Source organism: Dasypus novemcinctus, chromosome 16, assembly GCF_030445035.2.
Source record: "Dasypus novemcinctus isolate mDasNov1 chromosome 16, mDasNov1.1.hap2, whole genome shotgun sequence".
In the NCBI taxonomy this organism is placed as follows: domain Eukaryota; kingdom Metazoa; phylum Chordata; class Mammalia; order Cingulata; family Dasypodidae; genus Dasypus; species Dasypus novemcinctus.
In genome coordinates, this window is record NC_080688.1 from 71,777,709 (window position 1) to 71,800,251 (window position 22,543).

General features: G+C 38.9%; 1 protein-coding gene across 23 annotated transcripts in view; it reads right to left on the minus strand.

Annotated features, from left to right (window-relative positions):
* Nucleotides 1-3,270: 3,270 nt before the first annotated feature.
* TCF4 (transcription factor 4) overlaps nucleotides 3,271-22,543 on the minus strand; it is a 348,268-nt gene continuing 328,995 nt past the window's right edge. For 15 of the 23 annotated variants that reach the window (XM_023589219.3, XM_004459850.5, XM_012525673.4 and 12 more), the window contains 5 exons: nucleotides 9,308-9,443; nucleotides 7,538-7,700; nucleotides 4,262-4,491; nucleotides 3,665-3,805; nucleotides 3,271-3,473 (listed from right to left, as the gene is read on the minus strand). In XM_023589219.3, coding sequence (XP_023444987.1) covers nucleotides 3,669-3,805; nucleotides 4,262-4,491; nucleotides 7,538-7,700; nucleotides 9,308-9,443 — 666 coding nt within the window. In that variant the 3' untranslated portion in view covers nucleotides 3,271-3,473; nucleotides 3,665-3,668. The remainder of the gene's footprint in view (nucleotides 3,474-3,664; nucleotides 3,806-4,261; nucleotides 4,492-7,537; nucleotides 7,701-9,307; nucleotides 9,444-22,543) is intronic. The other 8 variants (XM_058277770.2, XM_023589220.3, XM_058277767.2 and 5 more) reach the window with 1 other exon arrangement.

The window sequence follows — 22,543 nt, forward strand, 5'->3', positions numbered from 1 at the left end:
CCCAAGTCTTGGTTCAACACCCTCTCTACCCCCCCCACCCCTTCTTTAAAGATTAAAAATAAAAATAAAAAATTAAGAACTAGGAAAAAATGAAGAACAAAAAGGAATCGGAAGACTGAATCAGAACAAGTTGCATCACTGGGTGGACTGACAGTTGTATAAACATTAGTGTTCCTTGCAGCTACACAGAAGACAAATGGTAGGAATTTCTAGATGAACAGATCCCTATTCTGCATATTCATAAATTACTTGAATGTGGAGGTGGATCAACTGTTCCAAGTTGCTCTTAAAGTCCGAGTTTCCTAAACAGATCCCCAGCCTAAGTATCATCATATATAGTGTAGTATGAACCCTTATGGAATTTTTGTAGAGTACTTTTATCCTGTCTTCTGCTAAATTTCATTCGAAAATCCAGTGCAGGATACCAATATCTTACCTGGGTCTGATAATTACAAAAGAAGAAGAAAAAACACACTAAAAAGGCCACATTCCCTTTCATCTTTTTAATGGGGATACAGCCCAATTAATACGGATGGGTGCAGATCCGGTTTCTCCACCAAGCAAAAAGTAGTGAGCAGCTTTTGGTGGCTGTTAAAAAGTTTTTCACTTATTTCCAAAGGGAATTCAACAATCAGAGGTATTACATTACTGAGTAATGAATACATCAAGCTGGTGAACAATAAATTGCAGCTTTTACTCTGTTTGAGTGAGAACAAAATATAAAGCACCAATTTAAAAAATAAATGACTACAATTTAATTTTTTGCTTTGTTTACAGATTTGAAAACTTTAATTCAGCTCGATAAAGCACCTTTATGATAGCATGTATCAAAAGTGCCATTCTTAAAATGTACATCAATGCAGGGAGTGTTTCCAGTTCCCTAAAGAGTAAACACGGTATTTTCTTCTGTACATTTATCCTGAATGTGATCAGAGTATACCTGCTTCCTATATAATATTATTCCTAGGGATACCCGCCTTGGTAGACTATACAAAATGAGTGCATAATGTACCACTAAAACGAAATCTTTAACATACTGAGGAAACAAGTACACAATGTTTTCCATTATTCAGGGAGGAGGGGAGAGTATACATTGCTTTCCACACCCTTCTTCAAGCTCTTTTGTTCACACATTTCACAGGAAATCCCCCAAATAAGTTTTTATGAAGTTTGATTTCTGCTTTTCTCCTTAGGTTTTAATCCACCTCCACATTTTAGGAACTTATCAACAAATCAAAGTATTTTAGTTTTATCACTACTGAACATATTTACAGTTTTCAACACACACACAGCTAATCAAAATGTTTATGGGTTTATAAAAGATGACCACGTGATAACTACCTTATTTGTTCTTACATTTTCAAAAATGAACATAAAATTCAGATTCTTGTAGCTCACTATTTCATTTAAATGAGACTTTTGTAACCACAAAGTTAAAAAAAAACAAAAACTGATACAATGTATTAAAACACATAACAAGAGTCTACATGTAAAAATATAACCTTTACATACACAATTTCAAAATAATGATACGTTTGCCATTTGTTGCATAAAATTTACAAATGTATTTCATTACTATATAACTGGCAAAACAGGAGAACAGATGGAACATTTAGACCATTTCGATGGATTGATGGCATTTACTCAGTGCTGATAGGTGGAAAAACTACTTGAACAGGGATTTTTTTTTCTTAATACATGCCAAGATTGTGTGGCTGTAAAAATAGAAACAAGTTAGAGACAAAAGGATGCTGACAAATACTTAACTAGGAGCACTATTTGTTTACTGCACTATACACCAAAGTCAATCATTATAAAGATTCACGATGGAAGTTGGTTCAATTGTGCCCAGACGTCAAAGCTAGCTATCTGATGAGTTGCTGTGCCATAGCTTGATCTATGTTTCTATCAAATATGTTAAGTATAAACATCATTCATACTGGCCAGAGAAATACTGCACTACCCCTCCTCAAGAAAGTGCAACTTAATGCTTTAGGACTTATAAGGCTTGTTATAATAATGCTGCATGATGATTGAATATTGGCATTTTTCAAACGAAGGAGGAGGCAGTTAAGTCATCTACATTTTAGTAAACCCATTTAAAAAAAAAACAAAACAAAAAACAAACAAAACAACCAAGAACGCAACAAAACCAATCAGCTCTGTCACACTACTTGCAATTTTCTCATTTGATGGTTTTTGAACTTACTTGTTTTTTTTGTTTTTGTTTTTTTCCAAAAATCTGACCATGTATTCAGAAACGCCTCACTGCACACTACTTGGGCTACACATGTAGGTAACACTTTAATCATTTTGTTAAATCACAGCCACTTTGATTATGTTATGTTTCCGATGATATAAACATTGGAAGGCACAGTGGTAACATTGTAGCATTCTAACCTTGTACCTCTGAAAATCCCAGAATAGGGTCACAAATGCAACATTACAATTCAGACAAACTCTTTTTGCCATGTCTTGGTAATGCTGCTTGTAATATCTACATATGATGTGACTTTTAAGTCCTGTGTTCCCAAAAGACTGGAGAAACAACTTTCTACTTATTTATGAATGAGAAGCAACATCAGGGTCAGCATTTCATCCTGCACTACCCCTCCGGAAGCAGAGTTGGCACTACAGGTTACGATAACAAACCGGGTAAAAGGACAGAAATAAGACCAAAAAAAAAAAAAAAATCCATATTTACAGTAAAATCTTTCTTTTAAAAAAGTTAATCAGTACTATTTTTTTACAGGAGAAAAAAGTCTGAAACAAATGAACAAAAGCTTACCATAGTCACTAAATTTTTCATATATATTTATATATATATTTATATATATATTTGTCATAGGTCTATAAGATCCATCTGTTCCTCCTACCCTAAGGAATGGCTAATGTCATCACTTCGTTGTCATCAGGACGTTTGCTGGTTTTGTTGCTAGGGCAGCCGAGCTTCCCCTATATTCAATATCCAGTAATTATAAACACTAGCTGACTTGAATACCAACAGAAACGTTCATGTAGTTTTCTTCAGAAGTACACTTTTTCATTATTGCAAGTTTACAATTTTTTTAAATTAAATATTTTTTTCAGACTTACAAATTAATTATATTTTTTTTTTCCAAAAGAAGTTTAGGCACAAATGCATTGTTCCACAGTGTGGAGAGATTGCCATTCAGACTCCGGGCTGCGTCTCAGCCTGTACATACTGCTTTGCACATTCTGAATGATATGTTAAAGAGAGTCGTCCCTCAAGTTGCACTTTTTTCTTTCTTTCTTTCTTTTTTTTTTGTTTGTTTTTCTGTTTTTTGATAATTGGGAATGCTGAAACCTCTTGCGTCTGTGATTCGTAACTACTCAGACTTGTCTTATATTACAAAAAAGGGGTTAAGGAGAAGTGTTTATGTGGGTTTAAGATAATACAGCTGTTAAGGAAGTGGTCTCTTGTTTTAATGAAGCAATGTGGCAACTTGGACCTGAGAAAGGAAAAAGAGAGGGAAATTAATTAATACATTTATAACAGAAGCAGTGTGCTTTAAAAAAACAACAACCAAAAAACCTCCTTTTCTAAGAAAAAAATCCATTAGTTTGAGTAGAATTTGACTCTTATGATTGATGCCTCGGAAAGGTTATGAGCGATTTCAGAAATGGTTGAAAACACACTTGCCCTTTTACATCTGTCCCATGTGATTCGATGCATCTCCCATTCCAGGGTGAGGTCCTGCCAAGGAGAGGGGGGGAGGCTCCGAGGACACCTTTTCTTCCTCCCTTCTTTTCAGACATGCGGCTTTAGGATTCAGATTCCTTTCTGTAGAGGAGGAACGGGGAGGGCATTTAGTGAACACCAATGCTCCTGGCAGTGGGGCATTGCTCTCCCGAGCATCTGACCCTTTTGCCCAGTTTTCACGTGACAGAGTGAAAGGAACGGCTAGTAAATGTGTACCACGGTGATTCGTGGAGCTGCTACTGAGTAAAAGCTGAGCTGCGTGGTAAATCTGCACAGTCACTTTACAGTATAAAAAACGCCAGCATATCAATTCTGATCACTGACGGTACGTACAGAGATGCCATAATGTAGTCGTCACTCTAAGAGGAGCCCATAACTTAATCACAGGAGAAAGGAAAGCTGCCCTGTAGACTCAGGCGCTGCCCACCACTGCAGCATTGATTCTGGACGATGCCTAAGAGCCTGCCATCTGCAGCTGCCCCAGGCCAGCTTGCCCACCACAGCAGCTCTCTCCAAGGAGGCTAGACCGGCACTGACCTCGAACTTGCTGCTCCAGGCTGAGGATGACGGCCACGGCCTGGTGGAGGATGAGGAGCTTGGTCTGGGGCTTGTCGCTCTTGAGGTGGAGCTGCACCATGCGGCCGAGCTCCTTGAACGCCTCGTTGATGTCGCGGACCCGCAGGCGCTCGCGGGCGTTGTTGGCCATCCTCCGCTCCTTCTCCCGCTCCGCCTTCTGCTCCGGAGTCAGGTCTTCGTCGTCGTTATTGCTGCGGGACAAAAGGGAGGCGACATTTTCTAATGGTGTGCGGGAAAAATAAGGCATCTAAATTACTCTTTTTTTCCAGTTTGTTTCAAACTCAAGCCACGTTCTTGGCCGAAGTTTCCATATGGTTGAATTTGGGATTGCTCTCAGGGTGCGCTGACAGTCCATACACAAGAACGTCTGTTTCTCCCAGACATTAAACCCAAACCAAACAGGAGAGGATGAGATAGGTTAAAATTAGGGTTCAGAGTGTGCCTGAACTGATGTAGGGGGAAGAAAAAGGGGGAAGCCAAACTTTTATCGATAAGGGTTCATTCTGCAAAACAGACCACAATCAACAGAAGTTTAATTTATATTGCATGACCACACTTCAGAAAGACTTTCAAATGTAAGGTTTTGTTTGTTTTTTAACTTTCATACTGTGACACCAGAAACCTGAGGAAAACAAGTGATTGGAAAAAGATTTTGATAGGGTTGAATAGCAGGACCACAACAAACATGATGCGCCTTTAGCCTTTAGCTAGAGTAAGAAGGTCCTACACTTAAGACACAAAAGCAATGGGGGTGAAAAGGGTGGGGCTCTTGTACAGGTTTCACCATTAACTAGCTCGAAGGCCTGGTCAATTCATTTAACCTATCCAAGTCTCATTTTCCCCGGGTGTTAAGTAAAAAGTTAGAAGAACACAATCTCTGTGGTCTTTGAAGCTATGGATGTTTATGATCTCAAAAACAAATCGGGGAAAGCAGAACTGATGTTAGTTTTGCAAAACAAACTAAAAAACAATACAAAAACCAAACACCTATTGGTTATAAATGACCACAACCTCACTCTGAATAAAAATGGAGCCAAAGAGCTCATCTCATATTGGGAGAATGGAAATATTATTTAATTGATATCAAAGGCATGGCTAGACAAAGATCAGATCACTTCTTTCCATTTCTTGGCATTATATTGACAAATTAGAATTTTTAATGGAGAGCCATCTGGAAAACTTATCATTTAAGTAAGGTTTCATGGCTTCAAATATTTCAAGGGCTATCACGTAAAAAAGAAAGGCACGGAAGATATGTTTTCTCAGGAAGGAAGTAACCATCTGTTTGGATGTACCCATTTATGTATCTTTCTGAACACTGGAGAAGCAATTGAATTTGTTTTTAGAATTCGATGAGATAAATATGCCTGAATAGAATTTTTTTCAGAATAATGCTTGTATAATTTGGTAAGCTGCCTTTTGTCTGTTATTTTTATTTTATTTTATTTTAGGTTGAAATAAAGTTTACTTTAAAAGAAAAGGAATCCCGACATTCATTTAGTGGGCATGTACATGCCAGGCATGGTAATAAGCACTTCATGATCCATATTTTGAATGCCCTTATGACATTCTTATTAGTCAGGGTTCTCCAGAAAAACAGGACAGAGTACATATATGTGCAAATACATGTAACTATTGTGAGATTTATTATAGGAATTGGTTCACACGACTGTGGGACTGGTAAATCCAAATTCTGTAAGGCAGGCTCCCAGTTGGAAACCAATGGAAGTTTTAGATGACTTCCTTAGGAGAAGCTGCTTGGGGCTTGTTAAAATAGATACAGAAATTCTTCTTTCTCACGGCTGAAATAAACGGTTCTCCCTTAAAGGTCTTCAAGTGATTGAAGGAAATTTCTCTCATTGCTGAAGGCAGTCTCCTTTGTGATTGTAGATGTAATCAGTCATAATGCAACCAACTGACAAATGATTTAAATATACAAAATACCCCCACAGTAAAAATTAGGCTAAAAAACAAAGGGGACTTGAAAATAAAAACTTGTTTTCCAAAGGTTTTCAGGTGAATAGCTAAGTAGAATTGGTTATTCACGTAAAAATACATTGGTTATACAAATAAAACTACTTAGATTTTAAAAGCATTGTCTCACAACACAGATTTGGAGATAAAAATGTCACAGGAGTGACCTTTTAAAATAAGAAGGTTCTTAACCACAAATTAAATTGTTGTCCAGAAACTTTAAAGAATGCATTAATATGCACAAGTAATAGTGACTAGTTAAACTACCAAGAACTGACTAGACTAAGGTAGAACCTGTTAAAGATGTGAGAGCTTCCCTCAGGAATTCTTAACAACATGGCAATGAGTACAAGAAGCTCTGCAGAGATACTTGAAAGGGGTATGGTAGAAGCTTTTAGAATTTTTGGAGCTTTGTGTAATGAAATTTCTCTCAATAATTATAAAGGCCTTATGAAAGTAACAAAGTAAAAAGTCTTTTCTTAGTTCTTAAGGGCCATTAGCTATAGCTTTGATAGTTACAGCCTTTAAAAGGGAGGAGTGGTATTAGTACAATTGGTTTAATTTGCAAATAAAAACAACCAAAGGGAACTGAGGCAAAGAACACGGGATTTAGGGAGTTACTGTATTCAAAAGCCTCTGATTGCTAAGTTAAGAATTAAAGATCATGGAGTTAAGATTACAACTTAAAGATATCAGATATTTGGGTATTTAAGAAAACCAACCAGAAACTATTTGTATATTCTGCAGTTTTATATTCTGTAAAAAGTGTATCCAAGAAAAAAAAATGAGCAGTTTAGGTATTGCTTTTAAACATGTCTTAATTCTTGACATTAGGAGAAGACCTGGGAAATCAATATTTTCTCTCTTTAGAGGTAAGAAAGAAGTTACAGTGTGCATATACATTGACTGAACTTTTAACATGTATCATCTCTTTTTAGCAATATTTTAGAAAGAACATTTCTGACCAAATTTACAGAATGAGTATAGTTTTAAGAATAAACCATTGCACTCGAATCAATTATGAATTGTTTTTGCCCTAATAATTAGCATTGGGTCCAAATCATAACTGCAAAAACATTTTAGGCTTCACTAGAGTACAGGTATCTTAAACGATACTTCAGTACCTCTAGAAGAGGCCTTCAATTTCCTTTTCAGTTGCAATCTACCTGCCAGGAAAAAACTGAATAGTTTCTTCCTGTTCTGTTCACTTCATCAAAGTCCAATAAAGGAATTAAATGAAGCGACAGTATTATATACTGTTACCTAGATCTTGACCTAGTAATTGATTTGATATCCTTCTTGTCGTCATCTAATTTCTTGTCCTCGGAAGATTTCGTGTCTTGCAGGTTCTCATCCCCCTCGTCATCAGACTTGATCTCTGAGCTGCCGGAGGAGACACTCTGGCCCTGAAGTCCCGGTGGCATGCCTGCAGACAAAGAGATCAGGTGACACTTAGCCAAAGACTCAACACACGAACACACAAGCGCCATATTGTAAGGCTGCCAGCAATGCGATTCATCCTGCTGAACTGTGATCCTTCTGTCACTTTTTTCATGCTATCTGGTGAAGTTCCAAAAATGCACCTGCGAAACAAGTTTTCCCTGCATTGGCTCTGAGGTTAAATTCTATTTTGCAATCTTTTGGAGTAGATGGTAATTTCACTGTCTACAAAACATCAACTTAATTGCAATGAAAATCATAATCATGAAAATCACACACCTCAATGTTCTGATTAAGAACCCAAGTAAATATCAGCTATTATATTGAGTTTCTTCCATATGCAATGATTTAATAGAAAAATGTCCTTAAAATATAATTCCCAGGGAGTACGCTAAATATGTGCAGTCAAGACTTCAATAGATACCCTAATGATATTCTGAAATTAGGCTTCTCTTATCCTCAAGTCGTAATCAGCATTTAAAAATGGTACGTATGGAAGGCAGTTAGCTGCTCATGGAAGAATTTCTTGCTTTCGCACTGCTCAACTTTTCAAGATTAAAATATATTACAAAACTTGACCCTAATGTAATAATTTATTTCTAAGGTCAAAGCATGTGTATCCGAAGTATTCTCCTCTATTTGTAATCTGTGTCGTCTAAAGCCTTGTCCCTTAAAATGTGGTCTAGGGCCAGGAGCATCCTTACTGCTGTGAGCTTGGTAGAAGTGTAAACTCTCAGGCTCCATCTAGACCTACTGAGTCAGAAGCTGCATTTTAAACAAGATCCTCAAAAGTACTGGACCTGCACATTCAAGTTTGAGAAGCACTGATCTAGGACAGAGAGAGCAAAACCAAAGGGCTTTTTACAAAAAAAGGCCCAACCAAATTATTGACATTCAGATAAAAATAGGCACGCATACCCAAATATATAATTAATGCTCAGATTGTGCAATGTCCAACAGTTGAAAAACCACTTCTACCTCTGCCTGTGTGGTAGTGTTTAACATGCGGGGAATGAGAAGATATTACTTAAGTTTCCTAGTCACCAGGCTGGCCAAGTAGCATGGTGAGTCTGGAACTTGGATCACGCAGCTATGTGCATCCCCCTGGGGTTGTGTCATCAGCATGAGGATTCATTTGGGGCCAGACGACACAAGAGATAAAATCATCCAACCCAGCTCCATTTTTCAAATGTACCTACATTTCCTTCCATCTCAAAAAAAAAAAAAAAAAGTCTCCTTCCTTTCTGTTCATTTGGAAATATCATTTTCAGGCCACAACTAACCACATTAGAGGACCTGAATGAGCAAAATGTGGAAATTGCTAAAATAAAATTTCCTCTCATCCGTCTGTTGTCTCATTCTCTGCTTAAATAGTACCAGGACTTCAGAGGATGTTTGAGGAAAACAGTTGCTGAAGAAACATAATTAGCAGGCCAAGTTCTAAATACTTTTCAGTTGGTTTACCATTTTTGTACCACATTTTAGCCTTTGCTTCTGCCAGTGCTTTCAGAGAGGTACATGCCAAGTGAGCCTGGTACCAACCCTGGACTTACCAGGAGGTGGTCATCACGCGCCCTTCCGAGGCAGACCTACCTCTGTAAGGATCCTGTGGCGGGTTCAAGTCTGGAGAAGTTGCAGACTGGACCGGAAGCTGTGGAACAGGAACCTGGTTTGGCACAAGAGAGTGGCTGCCTCTTAGGGCCACGCCATCTTCACGATGCGCCCCAACCTGAAAGAGCAAGAGGAGCCACAGCGTTGAGTGGGAAGCAGAGGTGCGACAGCTATTTCCTGGGGCAGCCAAGACCAGCGGAAGGAAGACTGGCCTTTGAGACACAAGCCTCCCGACTGCATTTCACTAGAGGGCGCTGAAGGACCGCACATGCACCTATAGCAAAAAAAACCACTTTGCACTCAGTAAGACGCTGTGCTGTACATTCAGTGACAAATATGGCAGAGGAGCTCAGGCAGGTAAAACGTCAGATTGTCTCCCAGGGTGCAGCAGTGGAGCGCACTGATTCGTACCCATCTGTCTTCTATCATGTCCGCCAACAGATCTGACAATTATCTTAATGCCCATATGCTTAATTGTGGGCTTCTCAATTCCCCCATTGCTATCGGAAATCCTACAGGAATTTCAATTTGGCATTCGACTTTCATTTCAGGGGATAAGATCCTCAGGCCTGCCATTTTATTTTTTCTATAACGCCAGCTAAGCCTCTGACAGCGGAAGCTACAGCAGTATGGGACATAGCCCCTGCTCGGTACAAATATAATAAAATGTCACCTGGCTTTCCAAAACTGGCAGCCCATTCCAAATTAATGTTTACTGTATTTCATCAGCTGCTGAGTTCCAAATCCAAAGGGGGACAATTTCTGCCAATGCCATCACACCGGAAAATGTACCAATAAAGGTTTTATTAAACACACCAGTAATGCCATCATTGCCATGCAAGGATGCTTGGACATTTTTCCATCTCCCTTACCCACCCCTTCCCCCCAACCACACAATTCTGCGTCTAGAAAGACCATATTGTAAACACTCTTTAAGCTTCTAAGAATAAAATTAGAGAGTACCATATGATTACTTGGTTTGAAAGAAATATGCTGAGCTTTTTAGTAACTACTTTTACCAACCGTGGGGGCCAGAGACCTTGAACTTGTGGCACTGAGACAGGAATTGCTGACTTTATAGCCTGTGCCTTAAAGCAATCCCATTAAGCATTTGTAAACCACCAGGAACATGAATAGCTCACATTTCATTTGTATTTCCAAGTTAGAATGTTATTTTTTCAGTCTATTGTTTAAGTGAGCATTTATGGAGGACAGTGGGTCTAACACTAAAAAAATATTTATCCATGAATTTTTACTGCTCTGAATCAAAAAGCATAATCTATCCAAGCCTAAACATAAAACCAGAAAGCAGTATGGTTCACTCTTTTCCTACCAAGTTGTTTTAAAAGAGTATTTCCAAAGAGGGCAACCATAAAATCTGAACCGATAACAAATTCACAGCACAGAAGCACACGTGATTTAAAGATAGCTGAGAATAAAGTACCAGCTTTATTCACTTCAAAACAATATGAAATGAAATTATTTTTTTGGGGGGGGGGTGGGTAATCACATAAATCATAAAAATTGTTCAGAGGCAAACACAGAAAGAATCGTAAAGGATATGAAATCTTTGAAGCATCAGGAAGTAAAAACAAGGAAGTCTGAAGAGTCCAGTGCCTGCGTCTGCCAAAGAACTTTTGAAGGATGGTCATTTAGCCTCTCTGTGGGTTGACCTGTGACCCTGTAGATGCCCCAGAAGAGGTGTATAACTTTACCACAGCTACCAGGCGTGGCCGCCTTTCGTCTCTAATTTGTCTGCTCTCTTGCAGGCAGATGCCATGCCCACCTAGACCCTTCAAACAATTTTCCCTCATTCTTCCTATATATTTTAATTTTCTTTCTGGACCAAAGAGTGGTTGTTATTTTCCATTCAGGTTTTGATTTGCCAGTTTTACAGTTGTGCTTTCAGAAGACTGATTCAATCCATGATTATCTCTTCAATCTAAGATGTCAACTTGTAAGCATGAATTTTACAGGCCTACCTCACACGATGGCTCTTTAAGTCTGTCAATCAATGCTAACTTCAATAATTACCTTATGCTGATTCATATTTATCGGTATTCTCAATGGATTTAATTTCTTGAATTTCCAGAAAGGATGGATCTCAGTCCGAATCAATGAAGCTGACCACAGATTTGAGCACAGAGGAGGGGTGCATGCCTTCTGTTTTAGAAGCATCCTACTAAAACTTTCATGCCTTCTTTGTAGGTGTCTGTGACATGATTTAAGGTTAATATTTTGCTTTTCAATTAAAAACATACTCAGTTACGAATGCTGAAATATTTTGTTTTTTTCTTTTCCCCAGATCACACTTAGTTTTTAAGGGGGAATAAAAACCCACAACCAATTTCCTTTTTTGGGGGGAGTCTCCACTATTATGAAAGATGCTATAACTAAGTGCAAAGAATACAATAATTAGAGTTGATGGCATCTAGATTCTAATTGGTTTCTTTGTTAGCTGTGTAATCACGGGTAAGTTACTCAAAAGTGAAATGGAGAAAATAACACTGGAAGTTGTAGAGAGTGTCTCAGGCTTGTAAGCAGTAGCAAAAATATATGCAAAAAGTGGTGCTCAATAATTGCGGATTTGGTTGTTTTAACTGAAAATACTTGTATACCATGAGGCTAGAAATAATAGCCTATGTAGTTCAAGAACACTCAAAGCTCAAGCCACCTTCACTTGTGTTCACCATTGCACTCTTCGTCTCAGTGTTATTCAAAACCATTTGATTAAAAACCTTTCTCCTGTACAATGACCATAAAATCTTAAATGACATTATGAACGTTTGAGAATATGATTGTTCAAACTCTATTTTTACTTGGATTTTGGGCATATATGATATTAAACTTTGTCTATTTTCTATAGATCATCCCAAATAATGTCAATCATTTTCCATAAAGGTAGTTGGAGACAAGTTATACTTGGTGTTATAAGGACTCTCTTTAACTGTGTGCCTTTCTGGTCAAAATGAATGGCCTAATAAGTCCAGAACCATGTAGTATGGCTCTCCAGGATCAATGCCATTGTCTGTGGCAGGGGAATTAGTATTCCAATTTGAAGAACTAGCTTTGCTTGTTTCTTGGCCACAGATAGCATGTCCAAACCCTAGTTACTTCACTTCCAGAAGCACTTCAGATCACATACAAGACAGGGAAAGAAATAACGGTCCCCACAAATCCTCTACTAGAATAACTCAGAAATAGACAGAGGAACCCAGACTGCCAAATCAGGGATTTTCCCACTTCCCACATAATGAATATATAATAATGTAAGTAGGAAAAAGCAAATTCCCTCAACCTACAAATCGATTCTAAGGATGGCGCCCATTTTTAGAAAATTCATACATCATTAAGGTTGTATTTTCATGACCTTTCCATCTAAATAAGCAATGGTCTAAAGTTAAAAGCCAGTTTATGAAAACAGTTAATTTTATTAATACTGATTATAATTTCCTTTTTTGCAATCTTTAAGATCAGAGTCTTCTCATGGTCCATTACACTATAGTTTTAGATGTATTTATTGAAAAGGTAAACCTAAACTTTCAAATGTATTCAAGAATTGTTCATTGATCAGAGAGCACATGTATTGATCCATGAACATTTACTAACTAGTCCCTGCCTGTCACTCAGCAAGGTGCTGAGGTTAGGGTGACAAGTAGCTCAGATGTGGCCTCTTTCCTCACACAGCTCCAGTGATCCTTTGTGGCACCTGGTAGAATGATTTTGTGCAGCAGTTTCAATAGGAAGGAACAGAGATCTATTTGACTCAGCTGAAAGGAGACTTACTGGAAAGGTTTTCATAACTTAGATCCTAGACCTGGAGTGCTCTTGGGACCCAAGGCCTCACAGGTCATTGCAGCTTCTCTTCCTCCCTCTGGAGACACCTCTTCTCTTTGGCTTCTGCTCATCATGACTACAGCCCCGGCTCTACCTTCATGGTCCCCCTCGGTATAGTCTTTTAAGTTCTGTACCTGGTACTAACTCCCTCTCAGTCCGTACTTCTTGGCTCAGAAAGCCAAGACAATCTGATGGTCCACCTAGCTTGTCTTTTTGAAGCTGATTTGGGTCATCCACAGGAAGGGGCCATCCTAGGATCGAGTGTCCTCCTACCTGGTCAATGAATGCCAGAGGAGGAAGGGAAGGCAAGATGATTTGGTCCAAGCACAGCTACCTTGTCCTGCCCCTTGGTGGGCCCCATTGATTGTGGCCATTAATCATGGCATACATTACATCTTGGGTCAAGTTCTATTCAAATCCTGATGCAGCTACTTAAGTTTTCCAGTGTAAATTTCTCATTGGGAATAATTAAGCACCTTTAAGTGTGCATTACTTCTTTTGAATCATTTAAGCACAATATAATTTTTAAATAACCTTACTTTCTTGGGAGATGATTTATGTATTAGAAACACTTTTAAATCACTGAAAATAGACTTTAAGGGCTTGGAGAGATTTTGGAAATTAAGCCAAACTCCTCATTTTACAGAGAAGGAAGGCAAGGCTGAGAATGGTTATATGACTTAGCACATGTCTATTTGGAGGACTAAAACAAATTTTAAACACAGAAAAAAATAATAACTTTCAACAATTTCATAGGGAATATCTATAAGGGAAAGGAGTAGGATTAAGGGATAAAAGAGGTTTATGTCCTGGGGCTTCTGTTTTGAAACACTGTGTAAATGTGTATGTTTATATGTAACATGTATATGCACATATATGTACAGACATAAGTAAATATAACATACACACCATATATATGAAAATCATTTTAATTTTCCTTATTATAGAGGCAGAATATCATAGTTCACCAACTCAAGGCCAAGGACAAGATGTCTAACTAAATTACAAAATTTAATATTTGCTGCAACCCCTCCAACATAAATAGATTTAAACATTATGCAGTTTCAAATTAGGTAGCTGTTGGCAAGGCCGTTTTTCTATGGGGATGTGTTGAGCATCCTGGTAAATATCCTTTGTCCTTACCTTAAGCTAACTACAAATATCACAAACAAAAAGACATTCAATGTTTTTGCTCTCTTTGTTTCCAGGGAGTATTGTGAAAGTAATTATTCTGTTGTAGTTAAGAGGCCTATTTCATGGATGGGAAAATGTATTAAATTTCATTTGGCAGTTATTCAACCCTCGTTAATGTTATCTTCAGAGATAACTGCATCAAAACAGGCTTTCAGACCTCGGTTACTTCTATTCTACCATAATCCCTCTAAAAGAGTGCAGGGTGGGAACTTAAGGACACTGGACATCAATTGCTCGACCAAATGATAATGACAGAGCGTGCCCTTTAATAAAGATGCCACAAAACCAGATACACTACTATAAACATTTTGGTAGAACAGAAATTCAAGCTTGTTATTAATGGCACCTGCTCCAAATTTTTCTTTTTGACATGTGTTTCTTGTTTTTTTTTAAAAATAACAACAGGAAGATGGGACGAAGAAAAAAGTCCAGGTTAACTTTTACTTTTCTCTCCAATCATTTTGCCATAAACACAGAAAGAAGAGTTGATGGGTTTTCGCTGTAATTAGACACCCATTGACACACAAAACAGTTTTGGTGTCTGAACTGTAATCTCCCCATGAAATATCAATTATACATGACAGTCGCAGAGTGTTAGATTTCAATTTCAATTATCTTGCCAGATCTCTGTCATAGCAGAGGAAAGCAAACTTATTTTCTCAAATGTGCAAAATACCATTTAGTCCAAAATGCATTTTTTAAAGAGGTGGGAAGTGGCCATGCAAACTTTTTTAATGGCTCACAGATGAAAGCTCAGAAGTTCATGAAATGGCAGCAGTAGACAGATAACTAGGAGTATTACCAAAGGCATGAAGATTCTGTGGAAAATGAGATCCATCTCTAGTAAGCTCTTTTGTGGGAGAAAGACCTAAAAGCTGGGAAGTTCTTCAGCCACAAATATTATTTCAGTATAGTTCATTTAAAAAATTTATCAGGTATTTCTTTTATTTATGTGATTAAGCACTTCACGGACTTTTCACTCACTATAAACTAATTTCTATTAAACAATTTTTTTTAAAAAAGGACTTTCCACTAGAGTCAGATCTGGATTCAATTCTTTTGTTTGCATCTTGCTTTGATTCTTAAAATGTTTATTGGGTGAAGACTTTATAACTGTCTTGAAACACCTAATTTTTCCCCCCAGAAATATCACAGCTTCACTTGTGCTTTGCCTGAAATTTAATGTAATTCCTTATCATGAGCTTTGGAAATTTATTTAATACTTATTCTCCAGACAATAAAATAATGTGCAAGAGGATTAACCACGACCTTAAGGATCCTGACCTTGACCGTGTGATGAGTCATCTGTCGTGTGATCAGCTAGGCTGAAACTTCCATGGACCATCCACCAGAATGGTTTAAATGAACGATTCTGATATAGTTCAAGAGATGCAAATGGCTGTAACCTGATTTCAGTTCACCTTTTTTTTTTTTAAGTCATAAGTTCCATCTATTTTAACTGTTTCATTTCTCTCCTCTGTATCTCCTCCCTCCACCCCCATTCACTAAATGATTTTCCTACTGTGGAAACTGTAACTGGATGCAGTCCACTGAGCGGGGTCCTCGCCAGGAGGTTAACAGAGCCCGTTTCCTCCCTTCTTTGTTCCAGGTAGCCGGCTAGGAAATAGGTTGTATGGAACTCAAGTTAATCTATCCCTATGAACTAAGTCCATGTAGCAGAGAGATGACAGATGTGGCGAATTTCTTGTAATTATTGTAACCAGCTTCTTCTGTTTTGAGTAAAGGAAAAGGTAATGAAACATTGACGTGTGCTTGGAGTTTTGGATGCTGAAGTGCAAGCATGATCATCTGCTGTGGGCCTCTACACGAAGTTCTCTGTAGGAAGCCAGCCATTCCCTCACTAGGCATTTATCATTACCTAACTGGCCTTTATGTTTCAAATGCTTTTCTTGTTAACCAAGTAATGCACTGGAAAGGAGGTGGAAGTATAAAGAAGCTCACTAAACACTTTTGTTCCATCTTCCCCAACCCTTTTCAGATATTCATATTTTTCAAAGCTATATTCTTTGCCCGTTCCTCAGTACCTTGCACATTAAGGTTTAATCATGGCTCTCCGTTGTTTTATGGCTCAAGTTCAAGAGATAGCTACCTTGTGCTCCTGAGCCCTATACCTGGATTCTGTGGGACCATCTCGATTCCACCTATTTAAAATTCGTCATTGTGAATCTTCCCTTACCTACTCTCCTTCATCTGCTGTGTTCACTCTCCTATCCCCAGGACTTCAGCCCAAGCCCTCCCTGCTCCAGTGGGCAGGGTTGGCTTCCTCATGACTCCGATCACTTCTCCTTCCTTAGCCCCATAGATCCCCTCCAGGACTGTGTGGAGCTGGAAGGGCTCTCCGCCCTTCCTCAACCTTGCTGGGCCTGGACAGGGCTCTCCCTGGCTATCCTTATGGGCACCACCCTTAAATACACTCCAGGACTTTGTTTAATAGGGAAGGACAGAAGCTTCATTGATTTTGTTTTGCTGCCATTCACAAAGCCAAAGCCTTGTTTTGAGTTGGAAGCTTCTCAAGGACAGGGAGGAGGTGGGTACAGAACTGAAATACTACAATGCACAATTAGATGCTTCCTAAATAGTAAATGATTACACAGATGGCATATATCTCTGAGACTACCTCTGAAATTTTAAAACCTTTCAATATTGTCTATTATGCATTTAGCATGCTTCTACAAAACAGTAAATATTTCATTTAATTCAGCAAATGCCTTCTGAATATATACTATATGTAAGACACTGTAGAAAGAAATAATAAAAGACAGATCCATCCATTACCTTACAGACTCTTATAATTTAGTGGTGGGGTACTATACTTACTATATAAGGCGAAATAAGAGGAATGTCATAAAAGAGTACAAGGTCAGTCGAGTTTTAAAGATAATGACATCACAGATTGGGAGACTAGAGACTTTTTCAAGAAGAAGGCAGCATATTAGGTAGCTTTTGAAAGATGTGTAGAATTTTTATATGGGTTATCCAAATATACTTTTAAAACACTGACATTAAATACCAATTAAATAACATCTCAACCTTAAATGAATGTTTCTATGTTTACATCGGTAGCGGGCATTATTTAGAGAACGTGTATCATGCAAGCGAAGAAGCGAGCCGTTAAGGACGGTGCTAACATGGGTTTTCCTATTGTCAGACTACATATTTCTGACAAAAAGCAGTTTTTTTGTAAGCCCTTTATAAATCTCAACTGCTCCGCTACTAAGCGAACAACGGAGGGGCATTCTGGACACAAGTGGTACCTCGCTGTGTGTGTGGATTATTGGCCCAAGTGATGCTTCACTCCTATTTAACTGCAATGAAGTCTTTCATCTCCCAGCTATACAATAATCGTTTCCATATGACCAGTGGCTCTGCTCTAAATAAAAGCAAAAGCAAAAGAAAGGATTTAATAAAAGAAAATGACATTAAATCAGGAAAAAAAATACCAACATTCAACTTTTGTTTTCTTTTTGAGAATAAAGCGCCACAGAGTATTAAGCAGCATTCCCACTACCTCATGATAAGTCATTTTGTAGGCCATAGGCATGTGCAAACTCTATTTTTGCATGCCTGAGAGAGGCAAAAATTAAGTTCAGGGGTGAGGTGGGGCTGTGAGGGGTGGGGGAAGGATGCCACAGGTAGCATCAGCCTAGAGAGCAGGTAACCAACCAAAGAGCTAGTTTCATCCTGTAAAGAGTACAACAGAATGTGTTGATGGCAAACATCCATCCACTTCTCTGTCCTTTTTTTGTTCTATTTAATGGAGAAAGACTTTTTGGTAATCCAGAATTTCTCAGAGAATCATAACATTGCTCAACTTGAGTACATGAGTTCTGAGAAAGGAAGTTTTTTTTGGCAATGTGCAGTGGCTTGATATGAAGAGCCAACTTCCCAAACAAATTTTCTTCTAGTTCTTGAAAAAAGAATTACAATGTTAATCTCTATTCCCAACTGGGTAAACAGCTGCTAATAACCTCCAGCTCCCAGGGGGAGGAGGCAAGCTTCCTTTCATCTTTGGACTGGTGGATACCTGATGTGCATTGGGCTTTAGTGGTTCCACATGTTTCTGACTTGGCTTTTTGCAAAACTGCCCCGGTAGTGGTCTTGCCAGCTCCCTTGTCTTCTCTTGCTTTCCCTTGGATTACACACATGAACTCTGAGGACATATTCAGTTATAGGACTACTTATTTGAAATAGTTCTTTTACTGTTGGTGTGTTTCAAAAGGAAATTCAAACACTTTTAACCTCCACAGAGGCTAAAGCCTTGCACCCCTGTATTTGGAGCTCTGTTAGGGAAGTTACCATTTTGGTTTCTTTCCTACAGAGCTAAGTATTCATTTAAGAGTGGGCTATGTTTGAAGAGACTCAACTTCATAGCATTCCTAATGTGACTCCTTATATCTGCTTGCGTTCTGAATGAGCAAACTTCCCCACTGTTCCCTAAGGGGAAATGCCCCGCAGAAGATGACAGAGGCCAGCCGGCCCCGGCGCCTTTCGTACTTGTGCCCCCGCACCTGCTTTAATGGTGACCTCAGTTCTACACCTCAAGATTCAGACATTTCACAAAACAGCTTTTTAAACAAAATCCAGCTGTTTCCCATCTAGACTACGGGTGTGTGTAGGGGGGGAATTTGGGCGGCTTACAGAAATATTACCTAGAGACTACCATTCTCCAATAACTTTCACACACTTTCAGCTCCAAAAGAGCCCCATCCATGTGTAGAAGCCAGGGAGAAGGCGAATACAAAATTAAAATGTGGAAACTTAATACCGTGTTTCTAACAGTATGTCCAATTAAATGCGTGAAAATGAATGTGGCCATTGTAGCGGGACAATGCTTCCCAAAAGGTGCTATTTAACTAATACTTGACAGATCTCTTGGTTAAATCTAAGATGATTGATGGATAAAGAGGAAGCTATAATGATGCACCACTGTGAATGTCACCCCGTTCGGAAGAACCCTCATTTCAGAGAAAACGTGATGCTGCAACAGCTTATTTTTGGTTTTCATTACTAAAGCTGCTTTGCCTAAACCCTCTCCTTATTATGAACCCATTTTACACTTCTGTTTTTTAAGCAACTAAGATAGTTTTGATTTGAAAAATTTACAGCCACAATAAAAGTTAAAATAACACAACGGCCACAGATTTTGAAAAATATAAAATGGCAAAGACCTGATCTTGGCTTTTAAACAGTGCCAAGTTGCTCCAGTATTTTCTGTTTTGGTATGAATGACATAACTGAATTACTTCATGAGCTGCTACTTTAATTCCTAAGGGTGGAAAATTCCATGAGTTAATTTAATTTGGTTGTGAAAAGTATATACATAAAGACTGGCTCTTCCTGTGGACTCTCCTGTGCAGTACGCAGACTGCTCGCTGGAGCTGCCGCACTGTGGATGGGGCTTTGCACCGAAGGCTGCCATTTGGGCACAGGAGAGCCTTTATTTTCAGTTTTATTTGTTTTTTCCCCTTCTTTAAATTATCTTTAAAAAAAAAAAAAGATACATAGATTATTTTCAGTTTTAAGCCATGTGACTTCTATGGCTCTGTAATGCCTTTTATACCCTGTCTCTAACCGCTGAAATCCATCCCACACTCTGCAATGGTTCCATGACATCTCCATGAAGCTTTTCTTAGCTGCCTCCTCTAAGGCAGGAAAATGCTCTCTCTTCTCTGACTCCATCACAGTTAGTACATACTTTCGTTCTCTCCCTATCAGAGGATAGACCTTCTCCTGCACTCCCGATAGCACTGGAAGCACGGCAGATTCAGAATGGGTGAATGAACATATGTATTTTTCTAGTAAATATAATATACATATTCTCCCCTCCAAAAATCTGCTTTCTTGAGAAAATAAGAACAATGTTATATTTGTAAATGCAAAGGTTGTGCCTGTCCTAAATTATGGGCAGGTCAGTACCATGTCCTTGAACCTAAGAGATCAGTAAACACTGATGGTGACCATGCTTTTATGAGTGTACCTGCTTTCTCCTCAGTTATTTACGAAGAAAACACAGTAAATACATGATGAGGTCATAAGGTCTGTTTTAAATATTTTTTATATAATTCAAAAGTGGAAAGGCAACCAGTATTTAAAGTTCAGGTTTTCCGGATGCTAAGCAAATACTTGAGGGGCAAAAAAAAAAAGAGAACTAGGATTTGTTTGTCCTTGAAGCATGGCAAGCAGGGGGTACTTTGGGTTTTGATTGTCTTGTTTCTAGGTCATAGGCTTGAATTTGAATATAACAGGTATTGGATGAGAGGAGGGGATAACCGTACTTTGAACTCTACTGTAAGCACAATATCCTAACCACTTGTTTTAGAGGTTATTGAATAGAGCTTATGAGCTTGAACTGCTATTCCCATCAAAGCCTTTGACTTTTGTTCAAACTAATGCAGAAATATCAAATGGTTATCTCAGGGATCCTAAAGCTATTTTAACAAATCCATGGTTAAGAGAATTTCTTTTTTAAGCCCTTTCTTTAAGTTTTTGTAAAATAAAATATGATATTGATATTAATTTTTTCAGCTGAGGTTGCTAATCTACTCTCCAAAATATGTGATAACCATGGAGATTAAGAGAGATGGTAGAACACTAGCGATAGGCAAGTGACCTAATTGAAAAATAAAACAGTATAAAGCTACAGAACGACGATGTTGAGTAAGATCCTGGGAAAAATTCTATAACAGGATATTTAAAAGAGAGCTTCAAAGATCTTAGGAACAGAGATGATGCCCTCTCAAACTCACCAAGAACAAGTCTTTCCAGATAAACCTCATTTCCTCATTAGTGGGAATGCTGCTCACCTCGCCTCTCATGATGGTGGCTTGGACAACATGAGAAAAGGTGGACTGCACGACAGTAAAATTAGGTGGCCATTACTGGTTGAATTATGAAACCCAGAAAGCAGGGGGCAATGTATGAGTAGTGAGAAGCTCAGCAGTCTCGAGCCTCATGGCCTTTTCTCCCATGTCCTCTCCAGGTCAAGAGTTTTATTAATGGCTTTGATGAGGGCATAAATGATACCACTCAAATCTGCCCATGCCAGAGTTGGCAGAGGTATGTGATTGAACTGGGACCTAATATAGACCTTCAGGCTGGCCACAGATTGCATAAAGGTTACCATATGATGTGGTGGACTTGGCCCAGTGGTTAGGGCGTCCGTCTACCACATGGGAGGTCCGCAGTTCAAACCCCGGGCCTCCTTGACCCGTGTGGAGCTGGCCCATGTGCAGTGCTGATGCACGCAAGGAGTGCCCTGCCACGCAGGGGTGTCCCCGCATAGGAGAGCCCCACGTGCAAGGAGTGCGCCCCGTAAGGAGAGCCGCCCAGCGCGAAAGAAAGTGCAGCCTGTCCAAGAATGACGCTGCACACACGGAGAGCTGACACAGCAAGATGATGCAACAAAAAAGAAACACAGATTCCTGGTGCTGCTGACAACAGAAGCGGACAAAGAAGATGCAGCAAATAGATACAGAGAACAGACAATGGGGGGAGGATAAATAAATAAATCTTTTTTTAAAAAAAGGTTGCCATATGAAACTCAAAGGGGCTATGTAAAGTTCTATACAGGTACAATAAAAATGGATAGGCTGAGAGACATGCAACTTTTGAGTTTCTGCTGATTACAAGTTCACTATGTGTCAGCAGGATGATGAAACCATCAAAATAACTAATAGAATCTTGCTAGGTGATCTTAATGAAGATATAGTGCATTCAATCAGGGAGGTGAGAGTTCCGGCCCAGTCCATTGTGATTATACCTTGAGCACTGTGTTCAGTTTGAGATTTCACATGCATCCTTGGAAAAAAAAAGTAGCCTTGATAAAATAGGGCTACTCATCCTTGGAGGCAGGAGGCCAGCTCGGGCTTACTGACAGCCTGAGGGGGAATCTGTAGGGGGATTTGGACAGAGAAGGCATCTAAGGTCCTTGTGAGCCTATGTCTAATAAATGCTTAGGAATGAACCATATGCTCCAACAACAAGGAACTTCATAGACTCAAAACCTATGAAAGCCCAAGAGGAGCAAGACTGAAGATGACGATGCCTCTGTGGATCAACTAAAGAAATTTCTTGGGTTTGATTGGTTAAGTCAGAGGAGCAGAGTGGTTTTGGATACCACAGTCACATTTCTGAAACCGTTACACTATTGGGTTAGACTGAATGGTG